This window comes from Glossina fuscipes, unplaced genomic scaffold (genome assembly GCF_014805625.2).
Source record: "Glossina fuscipes isolate IAEA_lab_2018 unplaced genomic scaffold, Yale_Gfus_2 1, whole genome shotgun sequence".
In the NCBI taxonomy this organism is placed as follows: domain Eukaryota; kingdom Metazoa; phylum Arthropoda; class Insecta; order Diptera; family Glossinidae; genus Glossina; species Glossina fuscipes.
Genome location: NW_023998415.1, coordinates 36,661,236 through 36,682,875, shown reverse-complemented (window position 1 = coordinate 36,682,875; position 21,640 = coordinate 36,661,236). Strand labels below are relative to the sequence as shown.

Genomic DNA, 21,640 nt, shown 5'->3' with positions numbered 1-21,640 from the left:
AAATATTTTATAATACATAAATGTATACTAACTATATAATGAGTAAATATTATTATCTCCTTATCTTGGCTTTCTTTTGTAATATTAAAACAAAACAAAAACGAAACAAAAAAAACATGAGTTCGAAGTATTTTTATTTTTTCTCACTTTAGATGTTTAATGTATTGTAGATATTAACAAAAAAAAAAAAAAAAAAACAAAAAAAAAATAAGAAGTAATAATGATAATAATAAATGAAAATTGTGCAACAAAGAAAAAATTAATCAAATCATTTAACCTTAATTAAAAAAAAAGAGTTTTTTTTTTTTCTTTAGCGATGTGAAATGAATTCAGACTGAGTTATTGAAGATTGCCTCATATTTCGATAGCTTCTGTAAGCTATTTTTGACATTTGTTCTCTACCAGGGGCTTAGTTACTCTCACGTTTAGTAATTTATAAGCTTAAACTGAACTTTCGAAAAATGTATTTAATTTAAACAATCATCATAGTTATATACTACTAACTGCCTCCTTCTTTGCAAGTTCTAAAAGAGATTTGTCACTGCTTCGTTACAGCTTATATTTGCTCCTTTACGAATAGGTTTTAAAGTAAACTTTGTTGTGTTTAAACTTGAACTTGAAAACTTTTGAATTTTTTTCCACTCTCTCTTTAAAACGGACGCCATCTCTCGTGAAGTACATTAGATGGCAATAGTGAAAAAGATGGTAGCGGTTTCGAAAAGTTATTGATAATCTCTCTTATACTCGTTTTCTTTTCATCAATAACTAAAGGGGATATCTAATATTTATCCCAATTATTGACATATAAGACGCAGAAGCATGCATATTCGTAAAATATATTCTTGAATCATGTAAAATTTCAAACCAATTTTGCAGCATTTATTTGCTGAAGGATCGCTTAAAACTTTACATATATATGCCATGTTGAATATCAAAAGTCGAATTTAAAATTACTACAAAAAAAGGTTAATTACCTTTGGCCGATATGTACCAAATAGTCTTTAAAAAATCTGAAAAGCTACGAGCTCAAAACATCGATTTGCCAAAACGTTCGCAACACGCAAAAGAATTTTCGTAAGCCCTATAAAGTATATGTATATTATTTATTAATCAGTATCAAATTCTGAATCGATCTACATAAATTAGAAATCAACTTTGAAATTTCTTGCGTTATGTATTTATAAATGGGTCAAATCGATCATATAATACTAGGGTAACCCACTGTTTTTCAAACAAAAAGAAAAAAATTATCTCTTCGCTTAATCCGCATAAACTGCAGCAGATACAACAATAAAACAATTTGTACATATATTCTCAAATCGTATCCTGATCCTATAGTAAGTGTACAAAATTGAACAAATTCGGGAACAAAACCGTATAGTATTGGAATATCATGTTTTCGCTTTTTTTTTTAAATTTTTTTTTCAAGTGTGGTTATGAAAATTCAGCCAAACATGAGCATATTTTTCTCATTGATTTTATTTCAAAGTCAAATAAATGAATTTTATTGTTAACTGAATAGTTTTAAACTAATGCAAGGCTTAAATCTTGCATCTGCTGTACAGAGTAGCATATCTAGTTAACACAAAAGGCAGATAATATAATTAACATATTTTTGGATTCTGAATTAGACTTTAGGTTTCTTAGGCAAATTACTACTGTTACTATCGATTACATTGTTTTCTTCCATATTGCTTGTTTCATCGCCATCGCTATAAGGACGTTTAATTATCGTACCATCAGAATTTACTTTTATATTCTTTGTAGAAGTCGGCTGCTCGCCAATCAAATCATCTCTTGTCATAATTGTAGGGACAGCTGACGATGATTGGGGCGGTGATGGCGGCTTATTGTCGCCTGAGGTTGGATTAATGTGCTTCATATTTGCTGAAATTTCACGATTTTTAGCATCAACGTCTTCAAAACGTTTTTTTAATTCAACAATTTCAGTTTTATATTCAGCAAGGGCATTCAATGCCTGTTGCAAGCGTTTTGATTGTAAAGTTTGTAATTGCTGCATACGATGCATCTAACGGAAAAACAATTTGAAGAGTACTAAAAGTTGCAATGGACTTTCATTATATATTCACCTGAACAATACCCCTTTTATATTCAACTTCAAGTTTCCTGAAATAATGCATTGCTGCTTTAGCCTCTGAACATCGCCCAGTGGACAGTTGTTGCGTTCCACCGTGTTTGTGTTGATGAGGTTCTCTGACAACGTTGCTTTTTAAAACTTTTACATGCATTACCTGACCAACGCGTTTGCTATCTATATATCCGGGGGTTCCATAATTATATGGTCTGAAAACAGAGGAAATTTCTTCGCCCATAGCGTTGAATGAAATGCTACCCAAGCCACTAGTACTGGCCACATTGTGGAAAGCGCAGCTACTACTACTACTTGAACTGCTGGCATATGACCTATCGTTACTATCGACAATTGACTTTTTCAAAGTGTTTATTATTTTATCATCAAAGTGTTCGATAGCCATTGAAGATATGTCTCTTAATTCTTGCAATACTTCATGAGGCCTCAAAGGTTTGTTCGTGGTGGATATAAGCACTAAAATGCGAAAGATCTCATCTAATACGCGACCTGGTATAAAACAGCATATATTTAAGTCCATATATTTGCCGTAAGTCATTGAAAGCATTGAAAGTCGAGTCTCGACAGATGTTAAAATATCGGCATGACGCGCCAAATTGTGGTTACTAAATATTACATAGAAAAACGTAAAGCGCATACATTTCCTCTTTAAAAATTTGCACACATATTTACCGTCTTTCAGATTCTCGTCTTGGTAGTAAGGCCTTGATGCGTTTAAAGCTCAAGCTATGCTGCTTCATGGCTTTGTTAAAGCCCCTGTTAAGGACTTGCTGACATTGTTGATCGAATCGGCGACAAACCTTTCGGAAATCCATAAATTTTTCCATTTTCTTCATTTATTAAATCAAATTTATTCTACTTACCAGCCTTGCTTTAGATATTTCTTCGTAGCTTAAGTGCTCCAAAATGTCCATAAAAATCTCCTTTGGCATATCAAACAAATGCATCTTCATCCAAAAGTTTTAATTTTTCCCTGCTTTGAATCAAAATTTACGTGCAGTGCGTGCGAACTTTTCTTTTCGGAGGATCTAGAATAAATGGGATTCCAGTGTTGCAAACTCAAAATAGGCGAAAAATGTAAAAATATGCGTTTTTTGTTTTCGGCAAAATCAGCTCAATTTTTAAATTTAAAGCAAAATATTTGCACAAAATAGACATATATCAATATATATATGTACGTAGAAATATATCGGCAGATGTATTGCGATTTAATTCAATTCGGAAATTGTAAAGTCGTGAAAAATTCTCTAAAGTATATGATTTTTTTTTTGACGTATATACTTGTTCACAAGAACAATCTTGGTTTTTTTTGTTTGATGTTTAATGCTCGTATAATTTTAAAGTGTTTTTAGTTGATTTTTTGTTCGATGTTTAATGCTTGTATAATTTTAAAGCGTTTTCAGTCATGAATAAACACCAATACAAACTTTGATAATGAACAAATTTTATAGATACATACATATAAAAAATTCATTACAGAAATTAAATATATTTGATTAAATCCGGGGGTATTATTATTATTATTATTATTATAAATTTAGCCAGAGAATAAATTCTAAGACTAAAGTCTTAAAGCACTAGCATCTAGGGCTATCGGCTTTTATTAAAAAACTCTACCGCACTTAAGGTTTGAACCCACGACTATTGAGTTGCTAGTCGAGACTCTTGCCTACTCAGCCACTCAGGCGGATAATCCGGGGGTAATCACGTACAAATATAGAAGAAAATAGCTCAGGATTTCAATGACATGTGCGGTTTACCTTACTGCATTGATGCTTGTTGCTCGCCCTTTAAAGTCTATATCTCTTTGTTATAACTATAGAGGTGAGCATTGGTGTTAACAAATAGGTATATAAATTTTATAAAACTTGTTCGATAAGTCGTTTCTCTATGGTATTGTTAGGAATCTGTAGATGTCAGAGCTCATGGTTCCGCAAACAACAACGACTATCATTTTGCCATCGCCGTGCCTTCCACGCTTTCTGCGCTTCTTTATAATTGCGTTTATTCTGCCTATTACCTGACCTTTTGGAATTCCAGAAATCATTTTGACAGTATTCTTAATCTTGAATTTTATTCATTAGACTGAATTCGAAAAATTTTTATGTTAGTCCCCACAATGTGTTTAGTTTTATGATACCAATGCAATCTTATATCTGTATTAATCACTTCGTAATTGACAAACTGCCATTTATTACTCAATAATTTGCTAAAACAATTTGATGAATTTCAACATTAAAGTAAATCGTCTTTATTGTTTGTTTTCCATTCCTTACAAAATAAGTGTATGATAAACATAAATTATTCAACATTTCTACGTGTCGGTTTTCTTATTTTTGTTCTACTTGTATGTATATATGCAAAATTATATCGTTTGTCAATTCCCATAAGTTTTGTAAAAAGTGGGCAAAGTCTGAGTCCCAATCCGAAAATAAAAATAATGCCTCATTGTGTTGTCTCCCTTAGTTTTTTCACTTGTTCTTATTAGATACGTACAATTAGTGTACGACATTGTGCAAAACTTCATAACATGTTTCTCAAGAATTAAAATATAGAAAAAATTTGTCACCTGTGGCAATACCACCATAGGTTAATTTCTAGAGGTTTTTGGATATTAATTATTTTATTGTATGTAAATATAAACTATATATAGATAAACAATGGCTACTTATTATTTCGTAATAGTTGGGCATAATGATAATCCAATCTTTGAAAAGGAATTTACAACGGCTGGCAAGGAAACCAGGGTAAATATGCAATGATCAAAACTAAGACTTGTTAGCCATAAGAGTTGATTACGATTTTTCCTTGATAGAAAGAAGATCATCGTCACTTGAATCAATTCATAGCCCATGCTGCTTTGGATTTAGTGGATGAACACAAATGGAAGACACCGAATATGCACTTAAAGTCAGTAGATCGTTTTAATCAATGGTTTGTCTCAGCTTTCGTTACTGCTAGCCAGATACGTTTCATTATAGTTCACGACAACAAGAACGATGAAGGCATTAAAAACTTTTTTAATGAAATATATGAAACTTATATAAAACATGCTATGAATTCATTTTACAAAATTAATACGCCGATCAAATCACCTACGTTTGAGAAGAAAGCTCACTTGTATGGTCGCAAATACTTACTCTCCTAAAGAACAAACGAGATAATATATATATTAAATTATATATTTAGTTAGAAATATTTGTAATTTAGTATCACGTAGCATATTGCTATGGTTTTTTTTTTTTTGTTTTTTTAATAAAGCATTAGTTTCTATTTATTTGAAAAATTATGCATATAAACATAATAATAATAATATGTATTTAGATTGCTCACGGTGCAATTTACAATTAATTTAGAAAACAGGATACACAATAATTTTATTATTTAAATGCACACAGTTCTTATTATTCTTTTTCTTAATATTTTGTCATTACAATGACATCGAATAATTGCGCTAAAGTAATCAATATAAAGAATTATCTAAAAAATGAACAAAAAAGTAAATGGGGTAAAAGAAACAAAAGGAACATGGAAAAGCTATTATGTAACAGAGTGATGACTAACTTGTTTGCAAACATATAATTTATAACTTAATTATGTAAGCATATATGCGTTGGGTTTTTAAAGATTGCAATTCATCTTACTGATGGTCAATTCACTAGAGAAGAAAGACAATTGACTTTAATATATATAGAAAATTATATAAAACTCGTAAATAAATAATTAAAATTGAGTTGAAAATCGAAATCATTTAACAGCGTAACCGTTTGGATTGTTACTTTGCCAACGCCAAGTATCCAAACACATGTCGTTGATAGTTCTCGCAGCTGTCCAGCCTAAAGCTTTAGTCGCTAAGCTAGCATCGGCATAACAAGTCGCTACATCACCCGATCTCCTTTCTACTAATTTATAGTTGATTTTTTGGCCAGAGGCCTTTTCAAACGCGTATACCATTTCTAAGACAGAATAGCCTAGGCCAGTGCCTAAATTATATGCGAAAAACCCTGTTTCGGCAACGTTACGTAATTTATCTAAAGCTCTAACATGACCTTCAGCCAAATCAACGATATGAATATAATCTCTTATGCCCGTGCCGTCTTTGGTTGGAAAATCCGAGCCATAAATTTGTAGACAACTACGTCTTCCTACAGCTACTTGGGCTATATAAGGCATTAAATTGTTAGGTTCTCCATTGGGATCTTCACCAATGCGACCGCTAGGATGCGCACCTACTGGATTGAAGTAACGTAATGTGACAACAGCCCAACGCTAAAGATAAATAACATAATATTTCATAATATATATATATATATATATGTATATTTACATGTGCGAATATACACACAAAACAAACCTTATCCGATTTACAAAGATCCTTTAATATTTCTTCTGTAAAATATTTGGTTTTTCCGTACGGACTGGTGCAATTGCCGGTGGGATGCTCTTCAGTAACTGGCAAAAATTGCGGTTCCCCATAGACAGTCGCACTGGAGCTATATACAAATTTGAAAACATTATTATCGGCCATAGCTTCTAACAGTACATTGGTTCCGGTCAGGTTATTATGATAATATTGTAACGGAATACGGACGGATTCTCCAACAGCTTTTAAAGCCGCAAAATGCGCTACTATATCGATTTTGTTCTGTTTTAGGGAACAAAAGAAAATAATCGAATGTAAGTTATAATACAGTGTAGTAAAAATATATTATGATTGCATAAAATGAAATCTTAAAAAATTCAACAATTTCTTTTATTTTTTAATACCATTCATATGAAAATGCTGTGTAAAAATTATTTTATAGAAAAACAAAAACAAAAATGAACAGAAACTCTATTCTCTGTTGATTGCTACAAACTGAGTATCGCTAGTTCTTCTAATTTTTGTAGTAACTTTCCGTAGCTTTCAAGCGAATGGGAGATCTCTCAACTCGGAAACGGTCCATATTTGCTGGTTTGACTGACTGCTGCTAAGGCGTACAAATAAATTCTTAATGCATCCTTTATAAACAGAATCGCATAATCAAATATGTTTTATCAAATATATTCGAGAAGAATTGTGAGAAATTATAGTGAGACAGACGGTTGCTAACGTTTATCCCTATTCTCAATTATTTGAAAATAATGCGGACCACGACAAGCCTATCACTAATAATAATGTTTAATGCCCCTAGGCCCAATAGCCTAAAAATGCTAACTATTTGACGATCTTTTTGTGGTACACACACATTATGATAGATAGATTATAACATTCACTTTTCGAATAAAAAAGTCGATCGTTCTTTAATAAACATAAATGTTGAAATAAATTTATTGAAAATCTCCTCCGTGTTTCTTCGATGATATTAATTAATTAATTAATGAAAAAATTTGAAAAAGTACAATGAAAACTGGATGAGGATGCTGCGGGCCGTTTTGGAGAAAGCGCCTTTGAAGAAAAGTTTTTAAAAGTGTATTCAAGACATGTCTTTTAAATTGCAATAAATTTATTTTATTAATTTTTACGATTAGTCTGCTATTCCATCATCACCGGGCTTTAACTTTATTCTTTATCATTTCCTCTTTTCTCGAAAATTATCACGAAGTGGTAAAGAAATTTGTAATTTTATACTCAGTTTCATAGTTTATTTCCTTGGCAGAAGCATACTAACACCTCTCGAATTGTTATAGGTTAGGGTTTTAGAGAAATGAAAAACACGAAATGTAACTTCCCAACAGAAATTTATTCCATATGCACAGTTGTTTCGGAGCACTTCGGAGGGAAGAGCTCGAAATATCGAGAAAATAATTTCTCTCAGATAAGTAATTTTTCCCTATATTTTGCAGCGATTCTCTGTATTCAAAAAGAAAGTACCCAAGTGCCTAAATGTTTATTATACCCACCACTGTACGGGGATATATTCATTTTGTTATTTTTTTTTTTCGTTATGTATGCAGGATCCAAAATGAGGCTTTATAAAGTATATATATATATCTCTATATATATATATATATAAACAAATTATATACAAACGGACAGACATGGCTAAATCAATTCAGAATTTCATCCTGATCAAGAGTATATACATATATATATATATATATATATATGAATATGCGTGTTTGTTATATACATATATATATATATATATATATATATATGCGTGTTTGTTATTGGCACTCTTCTGATCGTCTTAACAAGATATCGATTTCAAATTTGGCAGAAAGATTGGAGATTTTTACAAGCAGGTTTAAAAGCAGGCCAACTTAGCCAGAGCAGAAGTTCCCAGTTGAATATAAACTGAACGCAATTCCATTATTGTTAACAAAAAATTGTGGATTTTTGCTCGCTGAAGAAGGCTGCAATTTTCCAAATTTATGTTACAAAACATCGTCGTCTACTCGTTGTGGGCAAAAAATGGGAAAAAAAATCGGCCCCGCCCACACACAATTATAAGTGAATAAATTTTCTTTTTTTTCACTTTTTTAATGAATTTCATATTATTTTCCTTAACGATGAAGATATATTATCTGCCTATAAATGGGTTAATCCTAAAATGAATGTGGTAGACACCGCGATTACTTTTTTTCTTATATCAATATCGGCGATATGGGTATCAAATAAAAGAATTTGATGAGTAGAATGCGAAAAGCATAGTAATAGTAGTGGGTGTGCGAGATTTATGCCTTGACGATTGCAAATTTTTTATTTACTTTTAATATAATAAAATCATTATAGGAAGAGAAAAGCGACAAAGAAGAAAAAGTGAAATTTTTTATTGCAAGAAGAAGAAAAAGCGAAATTTTTTAAAATTTTTAAAAAAATTCAGTAACAAAAATAGAAACAAAAAGTATTTAGGTATTGATAAGAATTTTTTATTACTGTTCTCGCATAAGAATTGGACCAACATACTTGATACGTATTGAATATACGCATTGTTTGTGCATATATATGTGTAAGCATATATATACATGATAAGCATACATACACAAACGTATGTTCATACATTTCAAGATAATTTCGCTTATCGCAGCAGTTGACAGTTATAGGAAAATTTTAAAAGAACTTTACAACAAATTACATTAAATTGTTTAAAATATAAATAATATATAAATAAAATAATATAAAAAATGACGTTTATAGATAATGTCGTTATTGTGCGATGACTTGCTGAAGCCCCGTCTAAACTATTTGAACATGATATTCCGTTCCCACAAAGATTCTATGATTTTTGATCGAAAAGAAAGATAAACAATACGTGATTTTCAACGTGAGATCAATTTTAAAAGCAAGTTCCAAAAAACATTCAATGAATCTCGTAAAAATCTATAGATCGATAGAATCATAATTCGCTCCGAGCTGTAAAATGAATGCGTTAGCATCTACGTATCAAACAATTTCCCTTCATTGGGTACAAGTGTTCTACAACTGATGAAAATGAAAACGCAGTTAATGAAGTCGTGAAAATTTTCCGATCGACGCCAGTGAATCAATAAATTCGTGCATATGTTCCGAAAGTTGCCTTATGAAAACAACATGATACCGTCCAGATATAAGAATTGCATCATTTTTTGCGCATGGCGCAGAAACGTACAATATATCTTGACCGGATATAATTTCTTGGCTCAATTTTTTTTAAGTCTATTAATTATGAATTTTCCATTGAATTTATTTAAATTAAAAAAATATTTGCAAGCAGTTAACTCAATTAGCACGCAATTAGCATTCATATTAGCATACCTTACCTCTTGGAAAACGCCACGTAATTGTTCCCGATCGGTAATATCGACACGATAAAAATGAATTTTTTTACCAGTAATTTCTTGGACGCGAATTAAAGCTTCTGGTAGTTTGGCTGTACCAGCGCTATAAGCATTACAGAGATTGTCAACGCATACAACATTATAGCCAGCATTAAGCATTTCTAAAATCGTATGTGAACCAATGTAGCCGGCACCACCTGTTACCAAAACAGTAGGAGGGGCCATAACTGTAAAAAAGTAAAAACGCAAAATTTTATTCTCTTTACATCATATACACATAGTGGGGAGAGAGAGAGAGAGAGAGAGTTGTCATCTACTTTCTTTTTCATCAGAAATGCAAAAAAAAAAAAAAAAAAAACAAGAAGTAAAATCGACTTCAATTCTGTCTAGATGATGAGAAGCTTCACTTAAAAATAGCCAATAAGTAATTTACGTAATAAGCAAATGTTATATAATAAGCATTAAGTTATTTAAGCTGGTGAAATCATTGAACAATAGACATATCATCTGACCGTGTTGATGATGGCCAAGGCCTTAGAGCAGAAATAGCTTCGACTTAGCCGCTTTTGTCTCTTAAGAATGCGAGATTATCATTGCGGCACTTTGCTGCAAGTTTGAGATTGGAATTTCGAACACATTGGTCCGCTTTAACCCATGCTGGTGTAATAAATACGCCTGGCTGTCACGGCTTAAACGCTTCCTAACCCTTTAGCCTGGACAGTATTTGCCGGCTGCATGAGAATTAGTAAACAGGAAGATTAGTCAAGGGCCGGGCTATTCAGCTATTAGGCCTTGCACCAGACCTGGCGCAAAATCTATGCTTATCATGACATGTATACTTCGGTGAACCAAAATGATGTTTGGTAGCAAATAAATGATGAAAAAAAAAATGCTGTCATTTTATGCACAAATTCCTTACCACGAGACAGACTCGTGTTCTTCGTTTATGGTGCAAATTCTTTTCTTATCACGAGTCAGAGTCGTGGTTGTAAGCCAGTGGATTAAGTAAGTTTGTATTAGTTCTTTTAATTCTAGGCGAATTCTAGGCATCCAATAGAGTTCCTGAATAAATAAAAGAATCCAGAATAATAGCATCTTTTCAAAAGCACCAGCTCCAGGGGGCACTGTATGCAGTGAACATTTCATCGCCTTTGATTGAGCCTAAGTGTACGGTAGACATTATAAAGTTATCAATACAATGCTTACAACGACTTGGTTTGTAATAATGATAATCTTTATGTGCAGATACAGTAGTCGGCCCTAAGCGACTAACCTATCTCTCAACGAATGATTGACAAACGTAGAACGCGAGACGCGGTACTCCTCGACTCGCCTGAACTATACGAATTGTTTATATTCATATATTAACGCAATGAGAAGTGGAATGAAAATTACTATCAAAGCATTGTTTCATTCTTCTTCAAGAACTAATTGAATACTCTTTAGTGTTGACGATTCCACAATCACAACGCGACGCATTTCTCCTTGTAGAAAGTCTTCACTGTCATATCTATATTAAATTTTCGTTCCTCGGTGACCCAAAAGCTACGCATGCTGCTACTTTTCATACTCTGATACGCCGCCGAACTTATAACTAAAACGAACAATATGACGACCATGGCGCTTATGTTAATTCGATTGAAGAAGGTTCCCTTAAAAATGTATTCAATATTTGAATTAGGAAAATTAGACCTGGCCGAACTCGAATGCGAGACATAATCTATATAATTGATTGTTATCGGCTTTGGTGTTTGCATTGCCGTATTAGAGTACAATAAAACAATAATCAAAAATTTTTGTAACACTGCACTACAATGTGAAGTTCAACGATGCAATAGTGAAATCATATAACGTTTGATCTAAAAGGTCAGCGATAGATGGTGCTATATCAAAGGTAAACACAAATTTCGGAAATGGCTAATAATTATCCCAAATACGGTTTTATTTTTGCCTCTCGTTTAAACAAAGCAATGAAAACGGAAAGTAGTTGGTCTCTTTCAAAAGGGTTGAATTGATCCGTTTGACTTAAGATCTTGAGAAATGCATATACCTTAAGAAGTCTAAATTCATACAAATATTCTTAATACCTAGAACCACCGACGTTTTGGATATATTTATTTCTACCAAAAGGGATCATTTCCATCCTTTATCTTTGTCAACTTGCCACAGTCGCAGCAATGAGGCTAGAAAGCTGAAGTTTGTCTCAAACATTCCTTGATCGATGGCGATTAAAAATCCGATTTTCAAAAAAATTATTGTGATCTGCTTGCTTACAAGCCCACTGTGAATGAGCAAATAAGGCAATCTCGGAAAAGAAACGATAACGTTTTCAACCTTCGATCCCGTAAAGATACTTCACAAAAACCTGCTGACTAAATATGCGTCAAATCTATCTGCAGATGTTTTCACTGGTTCTAAGATATCATTGAACCGAGATAAGTTAAAATTAAACAAAAAACGAGAATTTATTACTAACTCAGTTTAAATCAAATTTTTGAATTCTCGCATATATTTGCTTTTTTTTTTTTGATTGAACGACTTTTTTATATCCACCGCTAGAGATTGAAGGTATGCTCACCGCATAATAACATTTGCAACGCCCAAGAGGTACCTTCGAAGACTCGTAAACAGTATATATATATATATTCTTGATCAATATCCAATTCTGAAACGAACTAGAAGAATGCTTACCTCTCCATGTCTGTGTACGAGTGGGTGAAACATATTCTCTCAGCCGCAAGAATGAAGATATCGGCTTCAAATTGGAAGCTCTTGCGCGCAGGCTGGCATTGAGAATGGACCAATTGGTTTAAAGAACGGAGGATAAAAATAATTGGATACAACGATACCATTGTGCCTATAGTATCTAAATTACCTTTATAAAAGCGGAAAAACTTGGTTACGCCCATCTTATATCACAGAGTGCAGAAATTTTCTTTTTTCGAGTATTTTCGCAGTTTTTTTTGAAGATAAAGGCAGTGTGGCATCCGGCTATAACTTTTTCTGTTTGTTTCTCTGTTTTAAATCTAAGAAAAATCGCCTGCCATAAGAAATTATAATATAAATTAAATAAGTATAAGTATAAGAGTCTTGCAACATATATCGCGTATGATAGCTCAATTGATATTGGAATCCGGTCTCAGCAACCATTGTTACACAAAGGGACACAATATTTTTAAAAGGTAACGTACAGAACTGACAGAATATGGAGAGAAATGTTTTTGTCACGATTTTGATTCTATTTTCCTAAAGCGAACTTTCTATATAACAAATTTAATATCCATCATTCCTGCTCTACTTATCTCTAAAGTTATTCATTATATTAAGACTATACATGAAATAAATTTTTATTACTTATTTTACTAGTTGTTGAGAAGAAGCAAATGACAACGAAATACTTATTTATGTTTCTTTCGTAAAAAGGCAGAGTGAAGAGATTTTGAATATTATACGACAGTCTCAAGTTTATCAGTATCCCAAGATAGGCCGTTATCAGAATCTGTTTGCTAGTCATCATTTTCTTGCAGCGTAATGACTTTAAAAGTAAATAATTAACAAAGTAAAAAAAATTGACGTCATCATTTATAAAATATATAAATGAAAAAAGTTTATATTTAAACTTTAGATGACAATATTTGTTTTGTATTTTGTGAAACGTGAACTACTTGCTGGCTGCTGGATAAGCCGTAAATCAAATCAAATACGTTGTCAATATGTTTACGTTTACTTATGAAGATGAGTTGCAAGCACACTAACACTATGATATATTTGGTCTAATCAGCAGCATTTGATTAAAAACACCAAAACTGGTACAGCGAGAATGTAATAACGTTTTCCTCATAATGGCTTTGGTATTTATATATTTTCATGTATTGAATGCCTAAAATCATTTTTATTTTTATATTTTTAAAATTTAATGAGAGTTGTTAGATTTCACTTATTTTATTAAACTGTTTTGTTTTTTGCAATTTATACAAAACAACAAGCTGTACGGGATATTAACTTACTTATTAAATTTAGTTACACGCACTAAGTCTGGTATATGCCGCTCTTCTTATTAGACTATGTCAAATGTTATTAATTTCTGCTCATATCCCAATTGAATTTCTGTTCACGATTGTTTATAAACAAGCACAAGACTTATCAAAGCGTTATCAGCGTTTATCTGTTTATATTCAAGTGATTGATTCAATATTTTCTTTTGTGGAGATAGTTACATACTTGACACAATTTCATTAAATATAAATTACTTGATATTTGCGGCTATATTTTGTTTTCTATTCTTGCGATATGGGTCAGGGTTGCCAAATTTTTTTATTCACTTTTAATATATAAATGTATGGGTGTATATATACATATCTTTAAGACCTAAGTCTTAAACTAAACTCGGCTTAATGACGTACTAGCTTAACGTCTTGGTAAGTATCCCCCCACACATGCCATTGCATGCAACGCATTTGTAGTAAAACAAATTTTATTATGACTCAGCAACTCTAAACAGATAGTTGACTGAAAGGAAGCTTTTGTATATAACGAATTAAATTCAACAGAAAAATAAAAAAAACAGCTGTTTCCCTATTTTTACGGACAGTTTTAAGGATTATTTAGAAGTTTCTACCGAGTTATAACAAGTTCACTTGCAGGAGAAAATGTCGCGGTACGTGAAAGCCGTAAGTATCTTAAAAACAATAATTTGTGATTTTTAGAATTTAAAAATGGACATCTAGTGAAAATGAGCACAAAAATAGAAAATAATTGTGATAGTTACATCATAAGCAAATGTTTGGAGAAATGTTTGGGTGTCCTTTGTTTTATTGAAGATTTTATATTCCATTAAGACAAGAAGATAAACCCTTTTTTATTGAACAGCCAAGTGCAATGTAGTTGTATTTTTTTTCTGATCTTGCTGATGAAAGTACTTATTTTATAGTCGACCGGTCTAACTGGCTTGGCAGTGGCCGTCAATCCCCATCACACTTTAAATGCTTTATATGGGAAAATTTTAAGAGCTGTAGCCAAAATGCCTGACGATGCAGCGTATCGTAAATATACTGAGCAAATAATTAAGGAAAGAGTAAAGGCCGTCGAAGGTGTAAGATCAACGACATATATAATATTCTAGTCTTAAAAACATGGAAAAATAAATTTTGTATAATTCTAGAATAAAGACGTAATCGCATTAGAAAAAGTCATTGGTTGCGGCCAGGTTGAAGAGCTAATTGTACAAGCTGAAAACGAATTGGTTTTGGCTCGTAAAATGCTGGGCTGGAAACCTTGGGAAAAGTTGATACAGAAAGCCCCACCTAAGCAATGGGATTGGCCACCAGCTCAAATTCAAGAGCCCAAGATTTAAATTAAGTGTAACCATGAAAAATGAATCAATAAATTATTATGAACTAAAAAAAAGAAGATAACTGAACATACTACAAACAAGTAAGAAAACTATATTAATTCAGTTAGATATGGCCTTCAGTAAATACGAAAATACTTCTAAATTATATTTATTATACATTGCGCGAAGCGAGCATGTGTTCACCTAGGACACGTACATGAGTTATGAGTAAAGACTCGTCATAAGGTACAATAAATTATGAAAATATATTGAAATTATTATTTTACTCGAGATCAGTTCAGCTCTTTTATTGAAATTATTCGCGAACCTTTGGTTTTGAATCAAGATTGTGTGTTTGTAAAAATATTTTAATTTTCTATTATCACTTGCTTGATTGGGAATTTTTACCAATAACACCCGGTCTAATTCTAAGTATTATAAACTGAATAATACAAATAGTATATTTCTATTCATGTGATTTGTTAATAGTTATAAAAAAATGAATGAAATGATGAGTTCAATGCTTACGGTTCAAGTTTGCATTAAAACATTAAGCTTCTGGCTGTTTTGTAGTTAACTTATCGTTGCGGCCTTAAAATTGATTATTAAAATTTAAGTATTTGGAGAAGGTTTACGAAAGATTTCTTTGACAGTCATCGGTTGAATTTTGCTTAATAAACTCGCAATTTTGGTTTAATCGAAATAAAATTAAAATGCTTAGTAAAATTATAATTTATTTCTTATTAATATATCTGAATGCTTATGTACAGACTGCACCTTCAAATGCACGATTAAGGCGTCAGATTGATGTAACGTTATCGGCCGAGCATGACGATAAAGAGGATGAAACAGAAATTGTTTTAGAAGCTATCGCCAATTTATGGCGCAGTTCGGATGGTAATACGCAAATAGAAGGTTCTGCCAAAGTCATACATCGTTCGAATTCATTTCAAGATGGTAATAATCGCATTAGTGCACGTTTACATGTGCACCATGACTATGCCAAATTAAATAACAATAGATGTGTCGGTTTAATGTCCTGTTAAAGGTCCAAACGATTGGCGTCTGGGTGTACGTGTAGTATTTTCATAATGCATGCATTTCCAAAAAGAGAGAAACAGAGAGAGAGAGAGAGTAAATAGTTATTGGATTAGAGAGTATCAACGATTCTTGATTATTCTGTGCATCAAATATTCTTTGATAAACTTTTGAACTTTTGAACACTGTGCATACTGTGCTGCATAATAAGAAGAATGATTTGTTAAAATATTTAGTGTTTACAAAATAAAGTTTTTCAAATATACTTAACATTCATTGTCGAATCGATTGATTTGTTTTCTTGAATGAACACTATGAAACCATGAAACAAATTTCTCTCAAAACTCTTAACTTCAATGTTAAATGTTTTCTAAGGAAATTTTAGCCGCGTAAGTCGGGTAAAACTTGCTTTCGTTTCGTTGTTTGAATATGATCTAGTATTTCGAAGACTGGATAATTAAACTCGTTAGAAAAGAGTTTTTTAACGAAGCCACAACGGAGATTAGAAGATTATTTTGTCCAAAATTCCGTACAGTGTCAACTTTGTACAATTCAATTCTTTCTTAAGCAACGGTACAACTATCAGAAGATGCAACGGAAGGACGCATTATACGTTTTGCCCTTAAAATTTGCTCTTTCCCGTCGCAATACGCTCAGCGTATCGATTTTTCTTTCTCAACGATACGTGGCATTGGACCTGACGTCATTTCCATTGACATGTATGTAGTATGAGTATTCAGATCCATTTTTACCTTGACAAGCTCATCTATATAATAAAATACAATAGAGTTGCAAAGCAATGAATAAAGCTGAGTTACTGCTGTAGATTGCATTAAATTCATAAATATTTTGGACTTAAATAGGCAATGTCATCTTAATCATCGATAATGTATACAGGTAGTGCATCTGACAACAGATTCATTTTAAATGAGAAATATCTGAGACTTGTTGTCGATAATGTTGTACGTAGATCAAGACTAGTTGCTAGAAATTGCGAACTTTTGGATAAGAAGTGTTTCGCAAATCATCTTTGATAAGTGCAAGCGTTTTGCGTGATAATAACAAGACTTTAGTTCTCAAATATTGTGAATCTTAGTAGCGTGAACTTAAAGTAAAAATTTTTGTTTCTATTTTTGTTTTAACGTAAACAACTGATGCACCACGTAATTTTCTCTTTTAATGTATTTTTTCTACATAAGACAAATAATAAATTTTTATATTAGTTTTTTTATTATTTATTTTTAAAAACGTAAAGATTTCATTACAACATTTATGAAATATCTTCAGTGGCCATATTGGAAATTCTTAGTATTTGGTTGTTGCTGCTGTTGTTGTTGTTGTTGTTTTTTTTTTTTTTTTGTTTTTCATTCCGGTAATTTTTTAGATATTTCTGTTAAGAGCGTTCAATAGCAAAAAAGTGTTTTTTTTCTTTATTTTCTTTTTTTTTCTTTAATATATTTCGTACGTACGTATATGTAATGTTGTCTGTTATTCGTAATTATTTTTGTTTAATTAGTTTTTCATTAATAAGTAAATTAATTACCACACAGAGATTGAAGTTTATTTGAATATGCTACGGTTTTCTCTTTTCATTATAATTTTTTATTTTTTTTTTTTCCCATAATTTTTGTTGATCTTTTCGTAAACTTTAGGTTTTTCTTTAATAAAGTAAAAAAAAAAAAAAAAAAAAAACAAATAATATCAGGAAATCATAAAAAATAATAATAATAATAATAATAATAATAATTGAACTAATAGATCTTTCTTAAAAAAGGTCAATTTATAAAAATTTTTTTTTTTCTTTAATCACTTTTTGTTAATTTTGTTATGACTATTTTAATGCAATTTTGTTCATCTATGGTTGGCCTAAAAAATTATTAATTTCATCTTTTTTTTTCTTTCTTTGTTAATTTTATAATTAATTTTTTACGTTATTTTGATCACAATTTGATTTCTCTGACACATTTTCGTGCTAATTTCCTTTTATTTATTAATTTTTTTTCTTGCCTTCTTAATAAGCACACTGTTTAATTTTTGTCTCAAGCCAAAAGGGTTTGTAGTAAGTATCCAAAAATATTTCCATTTTTTTTTTTATAATTTTTTTTTTTTTTTTTTTTTTTTTTGTTATTTGGTTTATGTTTTTCCTTTTGAACATTACTGTATAAAGTTTATAATTAATTTTTATACAACTTAAAACTTATAAATCCCAAAATTTTGCATTATTATTATCTTTTATTATTATTATTATTATTTTTTTTTTTTTTATTTTTATTTTTAATAAACACTACTTAAGATTATTAAACCAAACTATAATTAATTGTCATCTTAATCAGTCGCATACATAATAATTATGTCGCATTAAATAAAGATGCTTTTTTTTTTTATGTATATACTTATGTACATTTAAAAATAAATTTCGATGTTTATTGAAAGATAAATAAATATTTGGACTCATCGAGCAACAAAACCAAATAGATGGTAAAAAAAAAGACACGTATAAATAATTCTAAATTGAAAGCTGAACTAACTTTAAAGCAACTGTTTACAACGATTGAACACTTTCAGTCATAATTATCCAACAATATGATCGCAAAGCGATATTTCATCGATTAAGATTAACAGAAGACGGCTTCAAGAATGTATATGAACTTAGGGGAAAGCAATTTACAATTCATTTAAATAAAAAAAAAAAAAAGAAAGAAAAGCATAAAAAGATTATGTCTACTCACGCGATCCCTCCCCATCTAACAGCAATATCTATTTAACAGGGATTAGCATAAGATAATTTTCAATATGTACATAAATGATAAGACGGCGGCAAATGTTGAACAGCAATTAGAGATGAAAGAACTGCTAAGCACAATTTACATTATGCCGATACAAATGGTCAAAGGTTTGTGGTATGATCATCGTAGACTAGACGTAAAATAAAACTCCTTTAAATCTTTATCCAAAGGTAGGTATTCATCTAAATAAGAGCGAGTCTAGCAGGATTTTACGATAAATTAAAATGTAAATGTACGATAAATTAATAATAAAAAAAAAAAGGAAAAAAAAAAACCTCAAATCTATGAAATTTTTTTTTAAAATCAGTTCTTTGAAAAAATTCTATAAAGCTTATTAGTTTTTAAAGTATATTTTCCGAAAATTTTTGGTTTGTCTTACTTTAGGTACAAAATTTGCATCGAAGAGAGGATTTTTTTTTTTTACAAGTTGTCATGAAATTTGAAAGAAAATTTTTTACTTGTTTTAAGGCTTAAGCTTCTATACATGATAACCTAAAGGTTAATAAATCCTTCTATTTTTTTTTTTTTAATAAAAATGAAAACAAGATGATTCTATTCTTTGTGAATACAAGGTGAAATGAAGAAAATGAACAGTATAGATTGTCCTTGGGCCCCAAACCGATCATTTGTGCAAGTATTTTTCTAGTTAATAGAAATGATTATCCGCGTAATTAGTAAAGTAATTAATAGTTTAGTTAAGGGAATCAAAAGTTAGTTTGGGTCCTGCGAGAGAGAGCGAGGGTAAAAATTCTTTAATATGAGCTTTGTGTTAGAGTAATAGTTATAGTTACATCATCTGAAGTAAGATAACTAAAAAAATCGTTAAGATCAAAAATACGAAAATTAAAGTCTTTTTTTTGCTTCGTTCTTTCTTAATTGCAGCTCGTTCCCCGTTTCATTAACGATTTTGTAATCGTAATCTTGCGCATCCACCACTATCCTTTTCGCATTCTATTTTCCAAGTTCTTTCATTTGATACCCATATATCGCTTGTATTTATAGAAAAGAGTTAATCGATCTGTTAATCGTGGTGTCTACCATATTCATTTTCGAATTAACCTATTTTTAGGCAGATAATAAATCTTCATTTGAGGAGTGTACAAAATAGGTTTAAGCATTCGGTTTCGTTTGTCTTGTAATAAATAAGCAGAAAACCTTAAAAAAAGTGAAAAATATGAAAATTTAATTAGTTGTAAGTTTGTGTGGGTTAGCCGATTGGTTGCATTTTTGAACCTAAGGAGTAGAGTGTTTCGTGAAGTAAATGTGTAAATTCAAATTGCAACCTTCTAACGAGTAAAAAACCAAAAATGTTTGTTAAACAAAACGGAGTTGCGTTCAGTTTACGCTCCATTGCGCGTTTCTGCTCTGACCAATTTGGCCCATTTTCAATACCAATCTACGTGCAGATACTTCGAATGTTTCCAACACATTTGAAGTTGATATCTTCATTTTTGCAACCAGGCGAGTGCCAACAACACACACCGCGCAGGTACACAGACGGATAGACATGACTAAATCAACTCGGCATTTCACGCGAATCAAGAATATATATACTTTATAGGTTCTCTGAAGCTTCCTCTTGGTTGGTGTTAATGGAAAAAAAAAAACGAAATGAGCATACCCCCAGCTTACAGTGGTGAGTATAAAAATAATTTACATAATGAGCGACACGAAAGGAGCAATAGATAAAATTTGGAAAATAATTAGCTGTTTCCGATATTTCGCACGATAAGGTTACCGCGTGGTGCTCACTATATATATATCAATCAATTGTTTCCATATTTATAACACTTTTAGATTAGAAAGCAAGTCAAAAAAGTGATTGCGAAAAAGGGATTGTAAATATACAATACAAATGAACTACGAATCTAAAAGGAATGTCATATGTTGGCGTATGCAAAGGAAGAAAAAGGAAATTTGAGGAAGGTAGGGAGTTTCTTCACATGGAGTTTAACTAAACCCTCGATTGCAATTTTAAATGTATTCGCTTAAAATATAAAATAAGGATCATGGGAGAAGATGACAACGGAAGACAATTAATTTGAGGTTATGGAAAGTAATTAAAAGGGAAATGACAGTTAAATATAGAGCAGTGAAAGCCGAATTCTAAGCATTAGACTGAGCATCGTTTTCTAAATCCATATCTTAAAACTCTTAGTAATTAAAAAACTAATCAATGACAACGTCAGCGTTACCTTTCTAACGCCTTTGGAGAAAAAAAAAGTCTATTAATTTTAAATTTGAAAAATTAAGACAAAAAAAAAAAAAAAACGCAACAAAATGTGATTTTCAATTAACGCAAAGAAAGTTGATATTTTTCTAGTTATTTATATATACACCCTTGTAAAACGTTAATTCTTATTTATTTAATATTTAATTTTTTTTTCTTCGTTTTTTTTTTTTTTTTTTTTTTTTTTTTTATTGGTATATATGAATGAGAGAATTAATTAAAACTTTCTATCAGAATTTCTAGGACATTCAATATCTTTATGGTTTTAATGGATGAGAAAACGATTACGATTTGAATGAATTCTTTTTCACTATTATTTAAAATTTTTAATAAACATTTGCATATTTTTTCTATGTAATGCGTTTTTGTTATGTATTTTAATAATAAATATTTTAAGATTT

At 31.0% G+C, this 21,640-nt stretch overlaps 5 protein-coding genes across 10 annotated transcripts in view; 3 read left to right on the top strand and 2 right to left on the bottom strand.

The window, feature by feature from the left end:
• Positions 1-1,455: 1,455 nt before the first annotated feature.
• Positions 1,456-3,169, bottom strand: LOC119631555. The gene is made up of 4 exons (XM_038023875.1): positions 2,974-3,169; positions 2,783-2,910; positions 2,091-2,715; positions 1,456-2,029 (listed from the first exon to the last, which is right to left on the bottom strand). Exons 1-4 carry the CDS (start codon positions 3,061-3,063, stop codon positions 1,628-1,630), a joined length of 1,245 nt encoding a protein of 414 aa, XP_037879803.1. The 5' UTR covers positions 3,064-3,169; the 3' UTR covers positions 1,456-1,627.
• Positions 3,170-4,540: 1,371 nt separating this feature from the next.
• On the top strand, positions 4,541-5,412 carry LOC119632068 (probable trafficking protein particle complex subunit 2). The gene is made up of 2 exons (XM_038024770.1): positions 4,541-4,857; positions 4,926-5,412. The coding sequence occupies exons 1-2, from the start codon at positions 4,771-4,773 to the stop codon at positions 5,256-5,258; spliced, it is 420 nt and encodes a 139-aa protein (XP_037880698.1). The 5' UTR covers positions 4,541-4,770; the 3' UTR covers positions 5,259-5,412.
• Positions 5,413-5,465: 53 nt separating this feature from the next.
• LOC119645179 (UDP-glucose 4-epimerase) lies at positions 5,466-15,779 on the bottom strand. 4 transcript variants are annotated; one of them, XM_038045159.1, is made up of 5 exons: positions 13,861-14,229; positions 10,773-10,915; positions 9,836-10,080; positions 6,465-6,755; positions 5,466-6,379 (listed from the first exon to the last, which is right to left on the bottom strand). In XM_038045159.1, exons 3-5 carry the CDS (start codon positions 10,076-10,078, stop codon positions 5,858-5,860), a joined length of 1,056 nt encoding a protein of 351 aa, XP_037901087.1. In that variant the 5' UTR covers positions 10,079-10,080; positions 10,773-10,915; positions 13,861-14,229; the 3' UTR covers positions 5,466-5,857. The 4 variants fall into 4 exon arrangements, with proteins under 4 accessions (XP_037901087.1, XP_037901088.1, XP_037901089.1 ...); XM_038045160.1 differs by lacking the exon at positions 13,861-14,229 and adding an exon at positions 13,610-13,658; XM_038045161.1 differs by lacking the exons at positions 10,773-10,915; positions 13,861-14,229 and adding an exon at positions 15,714-15,779.
• LOC119645181 (NADH dehydrogenase [ubiquinone] 1 alpha subcomplex subunit 5) lies at positions 14,372-15,262 on the top strand. Its single transcript, XM_038045162.1, has 3 exons — positions 14,372-14,523; positions 14,784-14,945; positions 15,015-15,262. Exons 1-3 carry the CDS (start codon positions 14,503-14,505, stop codon positions 15,204-15,206), a joined length of 375 nt encoding a protein of 124 aa, XP_037901090.1. The 5' UTR covers positions 14,372-14,502; the 3' UTR covers positions 15,207-15,262.
• A 99-nt stretch (positions 15,780-15,878) lies between the features above and the next one.
• Positions 15,879-21,640, top strand: part of LOC119645182 — a 12,107-nt gene continuing 6,345 nt past the window's right edge. The window contains exons 1-2 of one of the 3 annotated variants that reach the window (XR_005248639.1): positions 15,879-16,142; positions 16,234-16,942. Coding sequence is in view for 1 of the 3 variants with exons in the window: in XM_038045163.1 (XP_037901091.1) it covers positions 15,899-16,142 (244 nt within the window). In the remaining 2 variants the exon portion in view is untranslated. Of the gene's footprint in view, positions 16,943-21,640 lie in introns of all 3 variants that reach the window. The other 2 variants (XR_005248638.1, XM_038045163.1) reach the window with 2 other exon arrangements.

What these genes read in the sequence shown, in the direction of transcription:
- LOC119631555 (XM_038023875.1), bottom strand. Translation starts at nt 3,063, where the DNA reads ATGAAGATGCATTTGTTTGATATGCCAAAGGAGATTTTTATGGACATT. An exon ending in AAATATCTAAAGCAAGGCTG is followed by an intron (nt 2,911 to 2,973) that starts GTAAGTAGAATA and finishes GATTTCCGAAAG; the next exon opens with GTTTGTCGCCGATTCGATCA. An exon ending in ATAAAAGGGGTATTGTTCAG is followed by an intron (nt 2,030 to 2,090) that starts GTGAATATATAA and finishes TTTTTCCGTTAG; the next exon opens with ATGCATCGTATGCAGCAATT.
- LOC119632068 (XM_038024770.1), top strand. Translation starts at nt 4,771, where the DNA reads ATGGCTACTTATTATTTCGTAATAGTTGGGCATAATGATAATCCAATC. An exon ending in CGGCTGGCAAGGAAACCAGG is followed by an intron (nt 4,858 to 4,925) that starts GTAAATATGCAA and finishes TTTCCTTGATAG; the next exon opens with AAAGAAGATCATCGTCACTT.
- LOC119645179 (XM_038045161.1), bottom strand. Translation starts at nt 10,078, where the DNA reads ATGGCCCCTCCTACTGTTTTGGTAACAGGTGGTGCCGGCTACATTGGT. An exon ending in TACGTGGCGTTTTCCAAGAG is followed by an intron (nt 6,756 to 9,835) that starts GTAAGGTATGCT and finishes TCCCTAAAACAG; the next exon opens with AACAAAATCGATATAGTAGC. An exon ending in ATCTTTGTAAATCGGATAAG is followed by an intron (nt 6,380 to 6,464) that starts GTTTGTTTTGTG and finishes ATTTATCTTTAG; the next exon opens with CGTTGGGCTGTTGTCACATT.
- LOC119645181 (XM_038045162.1), top strand. Translation starts at nt 14,503, where the DNA reads ATGTCGCGGTACGTGAAAGCC. An exon ending in TGTCGCGGTACGTGAAAGCC is followed by an intron (nt 14,524 to 14,783) that starts GTAAGTATCTTA and finishes CTTATTTTATAG; the next exon opens with TCGACCGGTCTAACTGGCTT. An exon ending in GAGTAAAGGCCGTCGAAGGT is followed by an intron (nt 14,946 to 15,014) that starts GTAAGATCAACG and finishes GTATAATTCTAG; the next exon opens with AATAAAGACGTAATCGCATT.